The sequence below is a fragment of the Podarcis tiliguerta genome (assembly GCF_965153285.1).
Source record: "Podarcis tiliguerta genome assembly, chromosome: 13".
Classification (NCBI taxonomy): domain Eukaryota; kingdom Metazoa; phylum Chordata; class Lepidosauria; order Squamata; family Lacertidae; genus Podarcis; species Podarcis tiliguerta.
The window spans coordinates 28,317,757-28,338,814 of NC_139546.1; the positions used below are offsets into that span (position 1 = coordinate 28,317,757).

Here is a 21,058-nt window from a genome sequence, read left to right on the forward strand (position 1 = left end):
AATTTAAGAAAATGGGGGGAGATGGCACAGAGTTGTTGAGCTTTCTTTTTTTGTGGAGAATTGCCCCAAGTTGTTGAATTTTTTTGAGGGGGAATTAACCAGGGTTGTTGAGATTTTTTAGGGGGCATTGCCGAAAATTGATCACCCGCATGCATCCAAAAATCCGCCTCACATCTGTCTCCTCGCTGGTAAAAGCTGCCAATCGCCCACCCAACTGCTGCAGTGTCAGCCAATCAACACCAGCCATTGACCCAGCAACCAATTACATGCCCAATAGCCACTGACAGCAAGGCAGCAACAAATCAAACGCCCACCCTATCAACTATACATGTATAAGACGACCCCCACTTTGTAGCATAATTTTTAAAGAAAAAAACCTAGTCTTATACACGGAAAAGTATGGCATATAGCTGCATACTACATTTTAAGCTAACATTTAGTTTGACACTGAGGATGAACATCTTCTAGATATTGCATCAAATAATTCTATTTTACTTTCCATCTTGTTGCTTAGGCCCTATTCAGGGTGCCACTCACACCCCAGATTTTATTTAAAAGATACACAGGTTAGGGATTTTAATGTAGTAGCACAGTTTGAATATGATTCCACTGGAAATGGGGATGGTACTAATAATCTCTTCTTTTTAATGCATAAGTCTCTGTTTCTTCTAAAAGGCTATTCTAGGATAGCATTGCTAGGTATTTTTAATGCTGTCTTTATGGACGGAACTAGTGCATTTTTATAGGTATAATATTTGCCCCCCCCCATTTTTTGCACACTGCCACAATATTTTTAAATGATGTACTGTTTCTTAAAAGGAAAGAAAAAAAGTTGTGTGCATTTGTATAATCTCTGTTCAACCTGTGTGCATTACTTTTGTTTATGGCAACATGACACTTATCAGTTTTCCCTCATTTCCCAAACAGAGAACACTAAAACAATGATCAATGAAACAGCACTGACCGAATTTCTCATCTTGGGCTTCTCTGGTCTTCAGGAGCTGCAGCTGTTGCTCTTCTCATTCTTTCTTATCACATACATCTGCACTCTGGTGGGGAACATCTCCATCATTACCATTGCCTGCCTGGACCCTCAGCTTCACACACCCATGTACTTCTTTCTAGGGAACCTCTCTTTTCTGGATATCTGTTATACTAGCACCAATGTCCCTCAGATGCTGGTCCACCTTCTCTCAGAGAAAAAGAGCATCCCATATGTCAATTGTATAACTCAGCTTTATTTCTTTGTCTCATTTGTGGGTACCGAGTGCATCCTGCTGGCTGCCATGGCCTATGACCGCTTTGTAGCTATATGCCATCCTTTGCACTACACAGCCACCATGAAGAAAGGGTTTTGTCTCCAGTTATCCGGAGCCTGCTGGGCAAGTGGTTTTCTCAACTCAGCTGTGCACACCTACTTTACCTTCCAACTACCTTTCTGTGGGGTAAATCAGCTCAATTATTTCTTTTGTGATATCCCTCCCCTTCTGAAGATTTCTTGTGGAGACACTTCCCTCAATGAGATCATTCTTCTTGTCATTGGGGTCTTCATAGGATGGGCCCCATTTGTCTGCATTGTCCTCTCTTATGTCTACATCATATCCACTATCTTGAAGATACGCTCCACTGAAGGAAGGCTCAAAGCCTTCTCTACCTGTGCTTCACACCTGACCATTGTCCTCTTGTATTATGGGAGTGCCATCTTCACCTATGTCCGTCCAATTTCCACCTACTCTTTAGACAAAGATAGAATCATTTCTGTCATTTACAGCATTGTCACACCCATGCTGAACCCTTTGATCTATACCTTGAGAAACAAAGTTATTAAGAGTGCACTGAAAAAGATATTTATGGGGAAGCTATATTTGAAATGAAAGAATAGTTGCATGCTATCCTAGATGATGATGATGATGATGATGATGATTAACTTGTTCAGTTGGTTAGGGTATGGTGCTGATAACACCAAGGTTGAAGGTTTCATCCCCATATGGGACAGCTTCATATTCCTGCATTGAAGTGGGTTGGACTCAATTATCCCAAGACCCCCTTCCAACTCTACTGTTCCATGATTATTTGATTCTATGAACATTTAATCTTCACCTATTTATTGCTTGGGATTAACATAAACATAAATAAGATGGACAATGACTGAATTACCACAGTGGCATTTTAGTCGCATGAAATTAAACATGCTTTCATTTGTCTTTCTCTTTTTCTATCTGGTTTATGTGTGTGAGAGAGGGAGAAGTTTTGTGAGAGAAAGGCCTGAATTTTGTTTTTTTTGTTTTGTTTTTTAAACTCAGCTGTAAGATCCTTAATTCTTAAACCTGAATTGGTGCAACCAATTTATTTATTTTTTGCCATATTCATATTTCTTCCACTACAGGCAGCTATAGATAGCTACAGATCTGGTTGGATTGTCCCACAGCACATTCACAAATCCTGTGGTGTATGGCTTTTGCTTCACAATCTGCTTTCCAACATGAACTTCTTGCTTAACAGATTCTACACAGATACTCCACCTTTTAAAAAGGAAGGTTTAGAAATTATTTTTAAGAATTAGCCCTCTCCAGATTATTTTTGGGGACAGATGCATAGCTCAATGTGTGGCCCTTGTGATGGCTCGAGGCAACTAATACTGATTGGGGGAGATTGGGGCCCCAGAGCAAATTGGTGGTGTGTCCTTGCACAGCTCTAGTAAAAATGTGAATAATAGGCAAATTGCAAACCAAAATGCAGATATTAGGAGAGATGTGCAGCAAAATGATGGCCAATTTTCCCAAAGACTTTTTTTAAATGGGGGGGGGGGGGAGGCAAGAAGGCCTATGTGAAGAAAGATGGCTGCTTGAAACTGTCGTTCCAGAGAAGCACCAGAATACTATCTCCCTGAACTGGTAGCTATGATCCACAGCTCCCCTACTGTGATGTGACATTGTACAGAGGGAATGTCAGTGAACCCAAGCATAAACTGAATGACCTCTCCTGTTTTTTCCAAGCCATGGGAGAAAGATAGACCTAATGAGGGCTTACAATGAGACCAGGCCACACCAAGGATGGCTCCTACCTTGAGAAACTCTGGTAAAGCTTTAAGGAACAGAGATCTTAATCTCAGGGACTTGTTCACTTCCCATATAAGACATTGTTAAAGAAACATGGGAATATATGGCCCAAACAGCTGGTGGATATCTCACAGAGACAGCTGGAAATGAGCCTTGAATGCAATAAGCAAATTCTTCATTTACAATGTGACGGCATGGAGATTAGCGACAAACTGAAAGGGGTTGAGAACTCTAAGTGCAGACAGAAGCTTTACTTGTGTAGATTTCAAAAAGGGGTGAAGCCAGATCTAACTTTCTTCATTGTCACTTGGTTCAAGACACTAATTCATGGCATCACACTTTAATTGTTTTTAATATTGTTTTTAATGCTGTAACCCACAATGGGACCTTAGGATGAAGGGCAATTAATAAGTAGAGTGGTACCTCGGGTTAAGTACTTAATTCGTTCTGGAGGTCCGTTCTTAACCTGAAACTGTTCTTAACCTGAAGCACCACTTTAGCTAATGGGGCCTCCTACTGCCCCTGCGCCGCCAGAGCCCAATTTCTGTTCTTATCCTGAAGCAAAGCTCTTAACCTGAAGCACTGTTTCTGGGTTACTGGAGTGTGTAACCTGAAGCGTATGTAACCTGAAGCATATGTAACCCGAGGTACCACTGTATAACAATAATAATGACGATGATGATGATTTGGAACATATTCACAGCATGGTTGACTCCAATCTCAGAGGAGGAGTGCCCACACATGATGTGGTATTGTGTTTTGCCTGTATTGTGTTTTGCTTGTTATAGGAAAGAAAAAAGAAACTCCACAACTAACAGGATAGTTCATATGACAACCATCCATCTGTGGTTCTAAGAAACTCTTAGAAAATGCCATGATCTGAAACCATTTATGGAAAGTTACAAGATATGGGAATCCAATACCAGTGGGTTTTTCCCTTTCAGCTACTTGTCATGAGAAGCCTAATGCAACTCAATATCACTAATAAGTGTGAGGCTACTGATCTATTGGCAGCATTACATCATGAATTATGTCCAGAGGCAGTGCACGATGACCCATGAGTAGACGGAGAAGAAGATGCAGGAGAAATCATAGATACCAGATGGGAAGAAGTCTCTGCTTCAAACACACAAACACACACACACACACACAGGCTTGGATCCTCACCCCACTCCCACAAAAATAAGCAAAATAAAATAAACAGTTACATTCCAGGCCCCCGCAGTATAAGTGAAATCAATTGAAGTGGGGAGCACCTTCTAAACACCCTTTAAACACCCTGTCTGCCAACCTCTCTTCAATCCATACAAAAATGATGTACCCCAAAATATCCATAACTAGAACTGAAGCTCTAGGGCCAGCAGGGGGCTAGAGGACATGCGGGAGAGTGGCTGCTGCTGTTAGGCAGGGAGGCTGAGCAGCATGAACAAAGCCCCACTGTGCCTCTGGTCTCTTTGGGGCTTCCTCTGCCCTCACTGATGTCCTCTTCAGATTCTGTGGAGGGCCTCCTTGTGAGCCACAAGGACTCTCCAGCTCCCTCTCAGTATTTCTGGGATTTGAATTTATTTATTTACTGGCATATATTGAGAACTCTTTAGGCTATAGTCGTCAGTTGCAATTAAGGGCACTGTGGGCTGCCTGGCAACATTGCAGCAGAAATTAATTGGGGAATAAGTCTCACATGGTTTCTGAATATATTTATATGTGAATGTGTGAGGTACTGAATGTGTGTGATACCTGCAGCTATTTACCATCCAACATGCAATTGAATTAGCTATTTGAAGCGACCAATTTTTCCTTTGATATTTCAATGCACAGTGAGTACAAAATAATACTTCATTTCCAGTGAAAAGTACCAACCAGCTGTGAAAATCAGTGTGCTTCTTTATACCATGAATTGTAACCTCATTGACTTCAAAATTTACTCCAAGTACAGCATGTTCCACTAGAAGGGAATCTGGTCCAGAATTTTGCTGGGTGTTTGGTCCTTGAGCTCTGATGTTATCTATAATCCCCTGAATTGTGGTAGTTTTGTGTTTTAAGAACATGTGTTCCTAAATATATCTCAGTGTGCCCTTCCATTATATGCACAACTGACTTGATTAAGATGTTCATGCTAGAAGAAAATAGCCGACAGAAAATTGTTGAGGATCTGAATGTTAGTGTATAGAACACACACACACACACACACACATACATAGAAACACACACACACACACACACACACACAACATTGTTAAGGTTATCTCTTCTAATGCATGCCATGTTAAGACACAAAAGAAACAATAAAAAGGTTACAGCTTTTTAGCTTTGCAGATTCAAAGTTAGAAATAGGGAGGCCAGCAGCAGAACATACATAAATACAGGAGGTGTTGTTTGCCTGAGAGATTCAAATTATGTGTGGGGTTTTTAAAAACCTGAAAGCTACATTATAAAAAAAGTTTGGGATGTAGTGGGTAGCAAGCTGTGCAGGGCTGGGACACAGTATCTTAGAAATCTGAAGGGCCAAACCAGATGTTTGCTGAATGCAGAGCACATTATTAGGCTATTTGTGTTTTCTTAATGGATTAGATGCATAGGGTAACAATGTGTATTGTGAATGCAGAGCATGTGTAGGGAAGACTGACCTCTTCACTTCCCCATCATGCTCAGAATGGAGACAGCCACCTCATCCTGTGTGGTTTGGATGATGGAGACCCTCACCCCATTAAGGCTCCTAGCAATGGGGAGCAATCTCGATACCAACTGCAGCGGAGGAGTGAAGAAGAAGAAGAGTTTGGATTTGATATCCCGCTTTATCACTACCCTAAGGAGTCTCAAAGTGGCTAACATTCTCCTTTCCCTTCTTTCCCCACAACAAACACTCTGTGGAGTGAGTGAAGCTGAGAGACTTCAGAGAAGCGTGACTAGCCCAAGGTCACCCAGCAGCTGCATGTGGAGGAGTGGAGACGTGAACCCGGTTCACCAGATTACGAGACTACCGCTTTTAACCACTACACCACGGTGGCTCTCCACTCCCTTCCCTCCCTGTTTCTTCCCTTGTAAGCATGGTCTTCCATTAGAGATGGGGAGAAATTCAATTTAGATCTCATTTAAATGTAGACTTACTTCATTCACACTTCCTAAAACAATATGAGAGCTAGAGAACAACCATCCTTTGAAATGTATACTTTTCCAAATTTTGCAATGTGGTTTTCCATCTAAGTAATATGTGGGAAAATGTATGCACTACTATGCATAAAAATGTATATACAGTGGTACCTCGGGTTACAGACACTTCAGGTTACAGACGCTTCAAGTTGCAGACTCTGCTAACTCACGTTAAGAACTTTGCTTCAGGTTGAGAACAGAAATTGGGTGGCGGCGACGTGGCAGCAGTGGGAGGCCTCATTACCTAAAGTGGTACCTCGGGTTAAGAACAGTTTCAGGTTAAGAACGGACCTCCAGAATGAATTAACCTGAGGTACCACTATATAGCCAGTAAATATTATTCAAATAATATGGTATATTATGGGAAATTGCTTTGCCAAAATGTGTGTATTAGTTAAAATTGCAAACAGATTTGTCTCCATTCGGATAAATTCACACAAATATGCTGATTAATTTTCATGAGTATTTTTAAAAATTAAAGTATTGGCAAACTGATTTGGAAAAGTTAAGAACTGAACCTTATACAGTGGTACCTTGGGTTAAGTACTTAATTCGTTCCGGAGGTCCGTTCTTAACCTGAAACTGTTTTTAACCTGAAGCACTTTAGGTAATGGGGCCTCCTGCTGCTGCCGCACCACCGGAGCACAATTTCTGTTCCCATCCTGAAACAAAGTTCTTAACCCGAGGTGATATTTCTGGGTTAGCAGAGTCTGTAACCTGAAGCGTATGTAACCTGAAGCGTATGTAACCCGAGGTACCACTGTACTGGAAAATTGAAAAACTGAGAGAAATAAAACAAGATATGAAACTGGATGCTACATATTCAGCTAACGTCTAATATAGCCCCAACGCTCAACGTCTTCTAGACATTGCATTAAGTTTTTCTATATTACTTTCCATCATGTTGTTTAGGACCTATTGTGGGTGCCGCTTCTACCACAAAAATCAATTTAGCAAACACCTAGGTTTTAGTGTGGCAACATTCACACTTTGGAACATGCTTCCTGTGGAAATGGGGGTGATGTGAATCTATTAAGGAATATCATTAAGGATTTCAAACAAGCTTTTTGTTGGCTATTGGTTCATGCTGGCTTTACAGATGAATCTAGTGTTTTTTTACTCATTTATCCTTGAGTTTCCTTTGAATTCCATTTTTGTGCACTGTCACAATATATTCAAATGGTGTGTAATTTATTGTTTTAAGAAATGAATAAAAAGTTGTGTGCATTTGCAGAATTTCTGATCAGTCTCTGTTCTTGGCTTCTTCTTATGGCAACATGACACTTATCAGTTTTTTTTTCTCATTTCCCAAACAGAGAACACTAAAACAATGATCAATGAAACAGCACTGACCGAATTTCTCATCTTGGGCTTCTCTGGTCTTCAGGAGCTGCAGCTGTTGCTCTTCTCATTCTTTCTTATCACATACATCTGCACTCTGGTGGGGAACATCTCCATCATTACCATTGCCTGCCTGGACCCTCAGCTTCACACACCCATGTACTTCTTTCTAGGGAACCTCTCTTTTCTGGATATCTGTTATACCAGCACCAATGTCCCTCAGATGCTGGTCCACCTGCTCTCAGAGAAAAAGAGCATCCCATATGCGAGTTGTATAACTCAGCTTTATTTCTTTGCCTCATTTGTGGGTACCGAGTGCATCCTACTGGCTGCCATGGCCTATGACCGCTTTGTAGCTATATGCCATCCTTTGCACTACACAGCCACCATGAAGAAAGGGTTTTGTCTCCAGTTATCCGGAGCCTGCTGGGCAAGTGGTTTTCTCAACTCAGCTGTGCACACCTACTTTACCTTCCAACTACCTTTCTGTGGGGTAAATCAGCTCAATTATTTCTTTTGTGATATCCCTCCCCTTCTGAAGATTTCTTGTGGAGACACTTCCCTCAATGAGATCATTCTTCTTGTCATTGGGGTCTTCATAGGATGGACCCCATTTGTCTGCATTGTCCTCTCTTATGTCTACATCATATCCACTATCTTGAAGATACGCTCCACTGAAGGAAGGCTCAAAGCCTTCTCTACCTGTGCCTCACACCTGACCATTGTCCTCTTGTATTATGGGAGTTCCATCTTCACCTACGTCCGTCCAATTTCCACCTACTCTTTAGACAAAGACAGAATTATTTCTGTCATTTACAGCATTGTCACACCCATGCTGAATCCTTTGATTTATACCTTGAGAAACAAAGATATTAAGGGTGCACTGAAAAAGATATTTATGAGGAAGCTGTATTTGAAATGAAAGATGTGTTGTATTTTATTTTAGGGTTTTTTTTTTTTTTTTACATTTAGCATTCACCCAATCTATTGCTTGTGATTAAAGTAAGCAAGAATAAGAAAAACAGTGACTATGAATTATCACAGTGACATATCATTAACATTGTTTAAAACAGCCAAAAGTTCTAGTTCTCCTTTCATTTATGTTTCTTTATTATATTTTGTTGCAATGGCTGCATTTTCATTCTAATGTTGTTTTTACTTTGAAACTCAACTCCCAGATCTCACATGATCACATTGATCAACCTTTATTGGTGCAACTAATCTGTTTATTTATGCCATATTTTCCTTTCCTCTAACAAACTCCAGACAGAGTTCATGGTTCTTCACATGCACAAATACAGTGTCTTATACAAACAGTGCAACTAGTAACCAACACTTCATTTGTCAATGGTCAAGCAATATTGCAAAATATCTTTCTTATTTTAAAAATTTGACATCTTTGCTCTCCCATAAGTTGGCACTCCTGGTTCCTATACCAGAAATAATGGAAGTAATCAGCTTATTATATGAACATGTGCCTAACAAACAATTTCCTGGGAACACATTGTGTTTGGAAAGCAGGGCCTGTGTGCATAATTACATCTGAATTAACAAGCATTAGATTGTGCTTCATGATTAGGGTTTTAAAGTGAATAAATGTAAACATGATTACATTATTATTATTGCATAGTTAGGATTCCCATTAGTATACAATACTTTGGTTTTCTGGAACCTTGTTCAGAAGACACATAATTAATCACAGGAGACGTTCAGTTCTAGGATATGTTTTCTTAAGCAAAAACAAGATGAAATATTGGGGGGAGGGATTGATGTTCATAAATAAATGCCTCATTGCTGAGATGTATTCATATATAAAGGAAATGGATATAGAACTTCTGTCATGCATGCGCTGAAAATTAAAAAGGCATAGTACATTGCTTTGTGGGAAAGAAAAATCACACAGAGAGATACAGGAAGAAGATGCAATGCATCATGCATAAAGAACAACAACTTTAAAACAACCAGATTCAGGTAGGCAGCCATGTTGGTCTGTTGTAGTCATTGTAAATAACAAGATGAAAGATTTTTTAAAAAAAATATTAAAAGATGATCCAAAAAGAACTCCCTTAAGAGAATCAAGTCTTTAAAGACATTCTTTAAAAGAATCTTTCAAAAAAAGGTTTTTTTTTTAATAATTCATGTAGCACCTTAAAATCCCTTGCCCTTCCATGTGAAACCAACTGCCATCATTAACTGTCATCAACAGTTACAAGGTTGTAGCAACCTCTGCTTCAGAGTATCTGAAGAAGTGTGTATACCTAGCTCATACCTAGAAAGCTTATACTTAGTTGGTCTTTAAGGTGCTACTGGATTTTTTTTTTAAAAAAACACTTTTTAAAAAAAGATTTTTTTAAAGACTGTCTTAAAACAAAAAGCCTTGATTCTCTTAAGGGTGTTCTTTTTAGATTATCTTTTATTTTTTTTTAATCTTTCATCTTGTTATTTATTTCAAAAAACAGTTGCTACTCCATATGCTTCCTGGCCATTCAACAAAACAAGACATTGCTAAACCAGTGAGAAATGATTATTGACAGGAATACATTAAGTTTACAAATGAAACTAATCATGACAAAATTTCAAAGAAGTACAGGGGCATGTTGTTTATGTTTGATGCAACATTAAAACTACATATTCCTCTGGATCCCCCTCCTCCATGCAACAATGTTCAGCAGTAGAAAATGATTGTCCTGGAGAGCTCTGGGTAAGTGCTGTCCTAGAAGAGCTATAAATGCCAGCTAACGTTTGAATCTGTGGGGGGCAAAGCCTTCTTGGTAGGCATGGAACTCCCTGATGATACAATTCTCTTCCTCCCTCTTTTCTCTTTTAGATAGGCCCTGAAGGTATTTTATCTGTGTTTAACTAGGGATAATTGTTGGTACTGTAAGTTTTTCAGTGACTGGGAATTATATATTTGATTGGGTTGATTTTAAATGAATATATCACTTTTATCTTATTTAGATTATAATTGTGATTTTCTTTCTTTCTCTCGGTTTGGAAAACACATTTTATGTCACTTTGGGAAGATGTTTTTATTAGGAAAGGTAACATGGAAATCTCTTCAATAAAAAATAAAATAAAATGACACCAGTGCCACGTGTGGTGCTTGATGTCTTGCTGTCTAATAATTCACTAATTTGTATTAGGGTCTTTTCCCCCTTCTTCAGACATACAATATGGAAAAAAGAGAAGAGGGAAATCAAACCATCATCACAGAATTAATTCTTCGGGGATTTTGGGATTTTCAAGATCTACGGATTGTCATCTTCATCTTGTTTCTAGCCATCTATATCCTTACAATGACTGGAAACATCCTCATAGTTGGCTTAGTTGTGACAAACCACAACCTCCACACTCCCATGTACTTTTTTCTGGCAAACCTCTCTTGCTTGGAGACCTTCTACAGTTCAACCATCTTGCCCAAGGTCCTTGTCAGTTCCCTGACTGCAGAGAGAGCCATTTCCATCCCTGGCTGCATTGCACAATTCTATTTCTTTACTGCTCTGGTAGTTACTGAATGTGGTCTCCTAGCTATGATGTCTTATGACAGGTATGTAGCAATATGTAAACCTCTGCATTATGGAACTCATATGACAGCTAAGCGATGTGTTCTCATGGCAGCTGGCTGTTGGATTACAGGTTTTTTGGCAATGTCAGTAATGATGTATCTGATGACAAGGTTGACATTTTGTGGTCCCAATGAAATAGAACATTTCTTCTGTGACTTTACCCCTGTGGCAAAAATCGCTTGCAGTGAATCTCAGAAATTTGAACTAATGGGTTTCATATTCTCAACCATTTTCATCGTGCCCACTTTTTTATTGACTCTGACCTCATACACATTTATCATAACCACTATCCTGAGAATCCCATCTGCTACTGGAAGGAAAAAGGCCTTCTCTACATGCTCATCTCACCTCTTTGTGGTGACAATTTATTATGGCACCTTAATCATAGTCTATGTGCTGCCCAATAATGAAAATATGAGAAAGCTAAACAAAGTCTTCTCTGTTTTTTACACCATTCTTACTCCTCTGGTCAATCCACTGATATACAGTCTGAGGAATAGGGAAGTGAAAGTGTGCCTTAGGAAATCTGTTGGTAAACTGACTAATGGCATATGGTCAAAGGAAATTCAAGGAACTGTTTTTAGTTTGGGATGGAATCCTAAATCACCCTAGATTCATTCCCCTCACTTCAAGTTGACTCCAATTTCCCAGTATTGCAATATTCTCAGCTTAATTGTGCTTCGAGCCCCCAAACACCCTCCCCCATGGAAATAAAGACACAATGGAGACAGAATTTAGTTTAAATGTTAATGGGCAAATTTTGGCCACAACTTTATTAAAATACACAAATGTGACTGGTATTGGTTTAGGCATTGGTATCAAACTATATCTGGCTCCTGCCCCACCCTGCAGGAAGCCTCTGAAGGGTAAACAACCAGCAGGGGGAGCTCCATCAATGTATATAGATTGGTGCTCACCCCTGGGGTTCCCAGGGGTCCTGGCATGGCCCTAGCCCCTCTCTGGGCTTCAGACAAGATCCAGACCCCCGGATTGCTTTAGCAGAATACCCTATTCATTGGAGGGGCAGGTGATGGCTGCACCTCCCCTCTCCACATTCCCTAAACCAATGCCTAACCGCCAAACCTTACAAAGTTGTGATGATTGCTAAGAAGTAGGCAAAAACCAAGTGGCCACAGCCAATCTGCCAGATTGGAAAAAAATTCCTACCCGGCCCCCATTCCAAAACAGGCGACCAAACGAAGTCCAAAGCAAGGCCAAACACAACCTAATTAAGGGCGGGTGTTCGGCAATGCGAAACAAAAAGAGGTCCCTACGTTGTGCTGCCAAACAAATACCACCAACCTTGCCACACTTCTGATTGGCTAAAGGCCATTGGCATAACTGTGGCACCACCAGTTTGGAGCGGGCCAAGCCCCACCCACAAGCCAGTTAGGGAAGAGTTTCAGGGCCAAGCACAACATGGACCCTCTGTTAGGAGGATCCAACTTATCATGTTCATTTTGAAGCATAAGTAACAGTGAGTTGTGATGAAAACATCCATGACTGATGGAAATCTATTGACAAGCTGACTCAGGGCATAATGCCCCAGAATCTAAAGAACTATTTAAGTTTAGAGTAGAAACTAATGCTTACTGGTGGAAGATAGTGAAGTCTTTAAAGGGTTTATTTCCAATTTAACTGCTGATCCAATTTGCCTGATGTCCCAGAGAAGCATCTATTGTCTAAATCTTTCTCTGGGACATCAGGCAAATTGGATCAGCAGTTAAATTGGAAATAAACCCTTTCACCTGGAGGATTTTCATGTTCTTTACCACACAGAAAGTCCCATCTGTTTTCCATACTGGGGAAAAACACAGGAAAACTGACATGATTTCTCCAGCAGAGTAGATAGCACTGGGGCAGGGCTATTTGAGGAAAAGAACTAAGGGAGTTTTAATCTTGTTTTCTGATGCAGTATGGTCCTGATTCAGTTCAGCACCTTCTCCTGCACCTTCTTTAAAGTAAGAGGAATGTTGTGAGATCAGACTGTGGTTATCTTGTATCACATTTACTTGAGTCCTCAGATTCAGAAATCAAGTACAAAATACAGTAGCGTCATATCATTGTCCATATTAGGAAACAAGGAACTAACAAGATCTTCTTTTCAATATTCCAGAATATCAACTTCCTTTCTGAACAGCAGCTTGGACAGTTTGTCCCCCTCTGCACACGCCTTTCTGAATGTCATCTACTTGACATGACAAGCCACTGAAAAGGTGTGAGCATTTGTCACCACACATGTCCAAGCACTATTATGTTTGAATTTTTTCAGTATAGATATAAATAAACTTGCCTGACAAGTTTAGATAGTCCATTGTACTAATTACCACACATCTGATTTCATTAACCCTTTTCACTTTGTTACATTGAGCAACAAGCAAACTTTTCCAGTTTCCATCTTAGTCTTCTGATCCCTTTTCTAAAGACTAGCATGCTTAACAAGCAAACCCAACTCTTTGTTAATGAAGGGATATTGGGAGGTAAATGTGCCAGAATTTCCAAGCAGACTGGGACTATTTCGTCAAATTTTAATGACCTAATCATCAACTTTACTTTTGAATATGACCCCAGGTGATTTAGTTACTCATTTAAATGAGACATAAGAGACACACACCACCAGGGGAAATTACTTTAGACATTACATACACAAAAACAAGTAGAAGGTGTAGATGACATTGGTCCTCGGAATATAATGTCTTCTTACCATGAGGTTTCATCTGTATAAATGAAATGGATGCAGAAGACAAACTTCTACCATTTATGCAATGAAGGCAGGAGAGGAGCAGTACAATACTTTACAGGAAAGCAAAAGCAAAGTATCAGAATAAGACAGATAGATTATCAGATACAGGAAGCATGATGATGAAGAAAAGGTTCTCCATATTCTGCATTTTAAGTTTATCACTCAACAGAATAAGATATATGTAAACTAAGATATAATTGTCATGAAGGTGAGAAAAAAGATAATGCACAACAAATGCATGACTGAAGAAAGGAAGTGCACATACAATACGTGACAATATAAGTCACTGATATTAAATGAAGGAAAGCTTTCATTGACTACTGAAAGGAAAAAAACAAAACCCACTGCTGCTAGATACAAAGGATGACAATGGCAGAAGGGAGAAATCAAACCATCATCACAGAATTGATTCTCCAGGGATTTGGGGATTTTCAAGATCTACAGATTGTCCTCTTCATCTTGTTTCTAGCCATCTATATCCTTACAATGACTGGAAACATCCTCATAGTTGGCTTAGTTGTGACAAACCACAACCTCCACACTCCCATGTACTTTTTCTGGCAAACCTCTCTTGCTTGGAGACCTTCTACAGTTCAACCATCTTGCCCAAGGTCCTTGTCAGTTCCCTGACTGCAGAGAGAGCCATTTCCATCCCTGGCTGCATTGCACAATTCTATTTCTTTACTGCTCTGGTAGTTACTGAATGTGGTCTCCTAGCTATGATGTCTTATGACAGGTATGTAGCAATATGTAAACCTCTGCATTATGGAACTCATATGACAGCTAAGCGATGTGTTCTCATGGCAGCTGGCTGTTGGATTACAGGTTTTTTGGCAATGTCAGTAATGATGTATCTGATGACAAGGTTGACATTTTGTGGTCCCAATGAAATAGAACATTTCTTCTGTGACTTTACCCCCATAACAAGTATCGCTTGCAGTGAAACTCAAACATTAGAGCTGATGTGCTTCATATTCTCAACCATTTTCACCTTGCCACCATTCTCATTAACTGTGACCTCATACACATTTATCATCACCACCATCCTGAGAATCCCATCTGCCACTGGAAGGCAAAAAGCCTTCTCCACTTGCTCATCTCACCTTGTTGTAGTTACAATTTATTATGGGACCCTAATCTTAGTTTATGTGTTGCCCAAGAGGGAAAATATGAGAAAGCTAAACAAAGTCTTCTCTGTTTTTTACACCATCCTAACACCTCTGGCCAATCCCCTGATATACAGTCTCAGGAACAAGGAAGTGAAAGAGTCTCTTAAGAAATCTATTGGAAAGCTGCATAAGATCATAGGGAATCAAAGGCACTAATTTTGGATTAGGGGAGAAATTGGTGACTTCATCTTATGGATACAGAAGCCTTTATATACTGTCTAAATCTCTTTCTTTCTCTTGTCATACATATAGTGATGGGACAGAAGAAATTATACTATTTTTCTTGTGTCATTCATTATCACCATTCATGATCTGCTGAATTCTACCTGCTGTAGCTTGGAGCTAGGTGTGTACACTGTAGTTTATTGAGTGCTGAAAGGGACACAGCTAAGGACCACCTGAAGCCCCGTGAACCTTTTTGCCTGCCAATAAAAGCAATCCCAGTGCTTATGAGTACTTATTGTGATGTCAGCTGGTTCCAAGACTCTTCTTTGTTGTGAAATCTTGGAGGTGTTCTGGAAGGTTTTGCGGCTCTAGGTGAAAGTTGGAAGAGGGTTGTCGAGTGGGTTCTCCTGTCACAGGAGAATGAATTGATATTTGTTTGTATTTATTAGTAATTTGTGTTATTGATTTTATTTGGTGTTTTGAAAATATTTTTGTTGTTTATGTTTGCTTTATAGAACTTGGATATATATTAATATATAAAGTGGTATATAAATGGTCTAAACAATAAATAAATGATAATAAATTCCAGATCAACCCTATTGTGTCCAATTGCACCTTTCTACTGAAAGAAAACGTTTTAAAAAACAGAATGGGGAGGGAGCAGATTTTCAGAAATTTACTGTACCTTTCACTGCACACTTCACCCCCTCTAAATCTGCTGCAAAGGGACCATGCAGAGGGGAGGATGGAGGGGTGAAAATTACCTCCCCATCCCACTGATTGATTCCTCTTTCTCAGAAAATGGCCAGCATTGGTTTGTTGTTGTTGTTGGTAGTACGCAGCATTGCAACAGTTGCATGCTTGCTGTTGCTTGTTTGTATTGCATCAGTTTCACATTGTGACCATTCTGATGCCCTTCACAACTTGGAAACCTCCAATTTCTAGCCACATGAAGTCAAGTGTGAATACTGGAGATATTTCCTTTGCATCAGGAAACATAGAATTTATTCTTTGAGACTATCATCACCCCTCAATTTTCATAGTAATATTTATTTTACTGAAAGCAATACTCATTTGCAAGTTTTTCCCTAGGCAGAATAATTTGAGAAAGGGATGCAGGTGGCACTGTGAGTTAAACCACAGAGCCCAGGACTTGCCGATCAGAAGGTCGGTGGTTCGAATCCCCGCGATGGGGTGAGATCCCGTTGCTCGGCCCCTGCTCCTGCCAACCTAGCAGTTCGAAAGCACCTCAAAGTGCAAGTAGATAAATAGGTACCGCTCTGGCGGGAAGGTAAACAGCGTTTCCGTGTGCTGCTCTGGTTCGCCAGAAGCGGCGTAGTTATGCTGGCCACATGACCCGGAAGCTGTACACCAGATCCCTTGGCCAATAAAGTGAGATGAGCGCCGCAACCCCAGAGTTGGTCACAACTGGACCTAATGGTCAGGGGTCCCTTTACCTTACCTTTACTGCCTCAGTAGAATTTGCATCTTGAAAGGTGGGATATAGGTAATTGCCATCACACCAGAAGGAAATTTTGAGACACACAATATTTTGTGTAAACATGTTATTAAAATATAACAAACCAGAGGCCCTGCAAAATAAACTAATTAAACCAAAATACAGTTGTACCTCGGTTTTTGAACATCTCCGTTGATGAACATTTTAGTTTATGAACTCCGTAAACCCTGAAGTAAATGCTTTGGTTTTCAAACACACTTGAGAAGTCAGACATGCCATGCGGCTTCCACTGAGTGCAAGATCCTGAGGGCTAGCTGTTGGCTGTTGAGTTTTTGGTTTTTGAACATTTCAGAACTTGAACAGTCTTCCGGAATGGATTACATTCTAAAACCAAGGTACCACTGTAACCAAATAAAATACATCTGGGACAGTGAATTCTAATAAATAGGGGATTCTATCCCTCTCATCACCAGGGCTGCACTCTGTGTTCATGAAGCTAGGTTTGTTAAGGTGCCTCCCTCTATGCTGTGGGCATCCTGGGTGTATGAACCTGACACGCACAACATAGCCTTGTTGGGCAACATTATCCCCAGTTTTTCTGCCAGGCTGAATGGCACCCTCCAGCAGCAGCATAGGGTGAGCTTGCCCCAGGTGCAAAAATTCGACACTCGCTGCTGCCTCAATACAGCTGTGTGCTTTTGTCATCGGGCTCCATTGAAAATAGCTTCTCCATGCGAACCAGGAAGTGACCCCTCCAGGTAATGGAATGACTCTTTTTTTCTTACCTCTGTGGGTGTACCTAATCACAAACATTGCATTCTGTGAAGGTAAAAAATGAATTTGAATGTGACCCCAGGAGACTTAGTTCTTCCTTTAAATGAGACATAGGAGACACTTATCTCCAAGGGACATTAAATTAGATGGATACATGGAAAACAGTGGAAGCTGTATGGGGGTTGGTCCTCAGAACATAATGTCTTCTTGCTGTAAGTGCTCATATGTACAGATGAAATCTATGCAGAACTCAAAGATGCAAATATCAGAACCAGAAAGAGAGATTAATAAATACAGGGAGCATGAAGAAGAGCAGAAGGTCAATCTATGCTCCATATTCTACACTTCAAGCATATCACTCAACAGAATGAGATAAAGGACTATACAGGTAAGAAACACTGCTCATGGGGGAGGGAAAACAAAACCAATGAGGAAAAAAGGCCAAGACCTCTGTATCTGAGTGATAGCCTTTCCCTAGAAGGTAGGAAGCCAGCAGTGTGACTAGCCTCCAAATTCCTGGGGCTAATGGGGGCTATTTTCTATACAATTGCATGACAAGCTGGCAAGTAACAGAACATGTTTTGGCTCAGTGAGGGATTTGAATCCTGGTCTCCCAGGTCCTAGCCTGACACTCTGACCACCACCACTGGTTCTCACTGCAGGATCTTGTAAGGCTCCAATGCCACATGTCTGGCTTCCAGAGAATCTGCTTGCACAATAACTCCCAATCAACTTTAGTTGCCCAAACTGAATTTATCAGTATGCAACTGAACATCATCCAAAAACAGAGACCCGAAGCTTCTTCACCTGAGGATCCCAGAGGGTCATTAGTTGAATGGACATTAGTCAGGGATTCCCTAGCTGTGATTTTTGCATTGCAGGGTGATCAATGCAAGATGATCCTTGTGGTGATTTCCAACTCTATGATATTATAGTTCTATGGGTTGCCTCTGGCTCTCTTTAGATATGTTGGTTCTCTTTTTATTGCCTACCTTGTATTTACTCATTTATCTGGGCCACCTGATATCTGTCACAAGGGCACAACTAAAGAAAGATGAGATGTGGGAGATCAAATAATGGTGAGACTATAAACTAATACACTCACCACATATTCAATTAAGGACCGCTGTCATTGGCTGCTAGAAAGAAAAACAACTAAGATTAGTTTTACTCCTTGAATTAAATTTCTCAACTTCACCAAAACTACATCAACTACAATGCAATCTTCTAAACACCTACTAAGAAGTAAGATCTACTGAGTTCAATAAGGCTTACTCTTAGGTAAATGCATGTAGGATTGTGGCCTTAAGCTGAAGAGATTGGACATGCAGTTGTACAGATATCTTCCTTTCCATCCCCTTCCCACTCTTCTATTTTTGTATCAACGTTTTTATTGATTCATTCAAACTGGAATAGAAAACTACTTGTTCTTTGCATTTATTAACACTGACAACAAACAATGTTCCTACTCAATAATCATGGAATGATGTGGGATGTAGAAATGCAAGTTATTCTCATACACTTGTTTTTGCATTGCTCCATATAGGAAAGCCACCATTAATGGAAGTTAAACTTGCACTTTGATAATGAGCGCATATATATCCGTTACAAAAGCATTCACTAACTTTTGACAAGAGTAATGCTGTTGTGAAATGTGTAACACTAAACCTTCAGATCATTGTGTCTCAAAAAAGACACATAAGATATGGAGAGATCTGACAAAAGAGAATCACCCATATAATCCCTAGAAGAGCCATACTTAATAGTCATTGTACCGTATGCAGCAGTAAATAATGGTTAATAATTCAGTGAATTTTATTACATTTCCCCCTAGATACGAAGGATGGCAATGGCAGAAGGGAGAAATCAAACCATCATCACAGAATTGATTCTCCAGGGATTTGGGGATTTTCAAGACCTACAGATTGTCCTCTTCATCTTGTTTCTAACTATATACATCCTTACAATGACTGGAAATATCCTCATTGTTGGATTAGTTGTGACAAACCACAACCTTCACACTCCTATGTACTTTTTCCTTGCTAACCTGTCTTGCTTGGAGACCTTCTATAGTTCAACCATCTTGCCCAAGGTCCTTGTCAGTTCCCTGACTGCAGACAGAGCTATTTCCATCCCTGGCTGCATCACACAATTCTATTTCTTTAGTTCTCTGATCGTTACTGAATGCAGTCTCCTAGCTATGATGTCTTATGACAGATACATAGCAATATGTAAGCCCCTGCATTATGCAACCCTAATGAACAACAGGCTCTGCCTTTACATGGCAGCTGGGTCTTGGATTAATGGGTTTCTAGCAATGTCAATAATGATGTACCCAATGACACAGTTGACATTCTGTGGCCCCAATGAAATTGAACATTTCTTTTGTGACTTTACCCCAGTAGCAAGAATTGCTTGCACTGAGGCACAAAAATTTGAATTGATGGGTTTCATATTTTCAGTCATTTACATCCTTCCTCCTTTTCTATTGACTTTGACATCATATATGTTCATCATCACCACTATCCTGAGAATCCCATCTGCTACTGGAAGGAAAAAGGCCTTCTCCACATGCTCATCTCACCTTGCCGTGGTGACAATTTATTATGGCACCCTAATCATAGTCTATGTGCTGCCCAATACTGAAAATATGAGAAAGCTAAACAGAGTCTTCTCTGCTTTTTACACCATTCTGACCCCTCTGGTCAATCCACTGATATACAGTCTCAGGAACAGAGAAGTGAAAGAGTCTTTTAGGAGGTCTGTTGGCAGACTGACTCGTAGCTTAATGCCCCAGAAAATCCAAAATAATGTTTTTAAATTAGGGTGAAAACTTGAGCATCCTGCTGGAGGATTCTGACGTGTGTGTTTTTCTCTTGATTTTCTAAATCCTTTCTCTTGTCACATGTACTGTGGCGCATTATATATTTGTTATATAATTTAAATCTATTTCAGTACTTTAACTTCTGTATGTTTTAAAGTATAGCTGTAATTTCTCTTTTTTTCTTTTGTAAAATATTTTGAGGGTTTGTTTGTTTTTTACAATCAAGCAGTCTATAAATTTTATGAAATTAATAAATAAATATTATTATCTGAATCAAAACTATCACTGCTTTGGGTGCTTGCACGACCTTTCACGAGGGAGACTGGATAATTGAAAAAGTCCTACCCACTCTGATCTGCCTCTCTTTCTCCCCACCCCCAAGCCCTTCCTTTTCTAACCCTCATTGCTTTCTTTATTTTGAATTGAACCAAAATAGTATTGTTGAGTCCATTGATGTCAGTGAGTTTACTTTGAGTATGACTTAGTTGAGGATCACCTGGTTACATCGTCTATTGCAAGTGATCCTATGAACTGATGGACTGGTACAGCCTCAAATTATTTTCAAAGGCTTTGGATGATGAAAGCTCTAACCTCAAAACTTTAAAAAGTGTTGTCTTGATTAATTGCCCAACGGGGATTTGGAACTGTAGGCTGAACCTGAACTCAATAATTGTCTACAGTGTCTTCTTGGAAAATCCATGTATCTCACAAGACTTCCATTTGCTGGAGCAATACACACCAGATGAGGTAAGGAGTGGGGATAGAGATGGGGGTTATCCAGTGAAACTTTATTCTTATGTTTTGCTTT

At 39.9% G+C, this 21,058-nt stretch overlaps 5 protein-coding genes and 1 pseudogene across 7 annotated transcripts in view; all 6 read left to right on the forward strand.

Annotated features, from left to right (window-relative positions):
* LOC310662094 (vomeronasal type-2 receptor 26-like) overlaps positions 1 to 21,058 on the forward strand; it is a gene marked incomplete at both ends in the record, with an annotated part of 371,804 nt that overhangs the window by 45,229 nt on the left and 305,517 nt on the right. The window lies entirely within an intron of this gene.
* Positions 942 to 1,874, forward strand: LOC310663408 (olfactory receptor 5V1-like; the record flags this gene model as incomplete). Its single annotated transcript, XM_083411227.1, has 1 exon — positions 942 to 1,874. One exon carries the CDS (start codon positions 942 to 944, stop codon positions 1,872 to 1,874), a length of 933 nt encoding a protein of 310 aa, XP_083267353.1.
* On the forward strand, positions 7,507 to 8,472 carry LOC310663407 (olfactory receptor 5V1-like; the record flags this gene model as incomplete). The annotated part of the gene is made up of 1 exon (XM_083411226.1): positions 7,507 to 8,472. The coding sequence occupies exon 1, from the start codon at positions 7,540 to 7,542 to the stop codon at positions 8,470 to 8,472; it is 933 nt and encodes a 310-aa protein (XP_083267352.1). The 5' UTR covers positions 7,507 to 7,539.
* Positions 9,793 to 15,779, forward strand: LOC310663350 (olfactory receptor 6F1-like). 2 transcript variants are annotated; one of them, XR_014504483.1, is made up of 2 exons: positions 9,793 to 12,227; positions 13,167 to 15,779. XR_014504483.1 is itself a non-coding variant. In XM_083411154.1 (2 exons), exon 2 carries the CDS (start codon positions 10,724 to 10,726, stop codon positions 11,726 to 11,728), a length of 1,005 nt encoding a protein of 334 aa, XP_083267280.1. In that variant the 5' UTR covers positions 10,308 to 10,390; positions 10,715 to 10,723; the 3' UTR covers positions 11,729 to 12,035. The 2 variants fall into 2 exon arrangements, 1 of the variants encoding a protein (XP_083267280.1); XM_083411154.1 differs by lacking the exon at positions 13,167 to 15,779 and having other exon boundaries at positions 10,308 to 10,390; positions 10,715 to 12,035.
* LOC310663360 (olfactory receptor 6B1-like) lies at positions 14,223 to 15,779 on the forward strand (annotated as a pseudogene). The gene has a single exon. The product of its transcript is annotated as an olfactory receptor 6B1-like (transcript).
* Positions 17,645 to 20,298, forward strand: LOC310663354 (olfactory receptor 6F1-like). The gene is made up of 2 exons (XM_083411159.1): positions 17,645 to 17,814; positions 19,261 to 20,298. The coding sequence occupies exon 2, from the start codon at positions 19,270 to 19,272 to the stop codon at positions 20,254 to 20,256; it is 987 nt and encodes a 328-aa protein (XP_083267285.1). The 5' UTR covers positions 17,645 to 17,814; positions 19,261 to 19,269; the 3' UTR covers positions 20,257 to 20,298.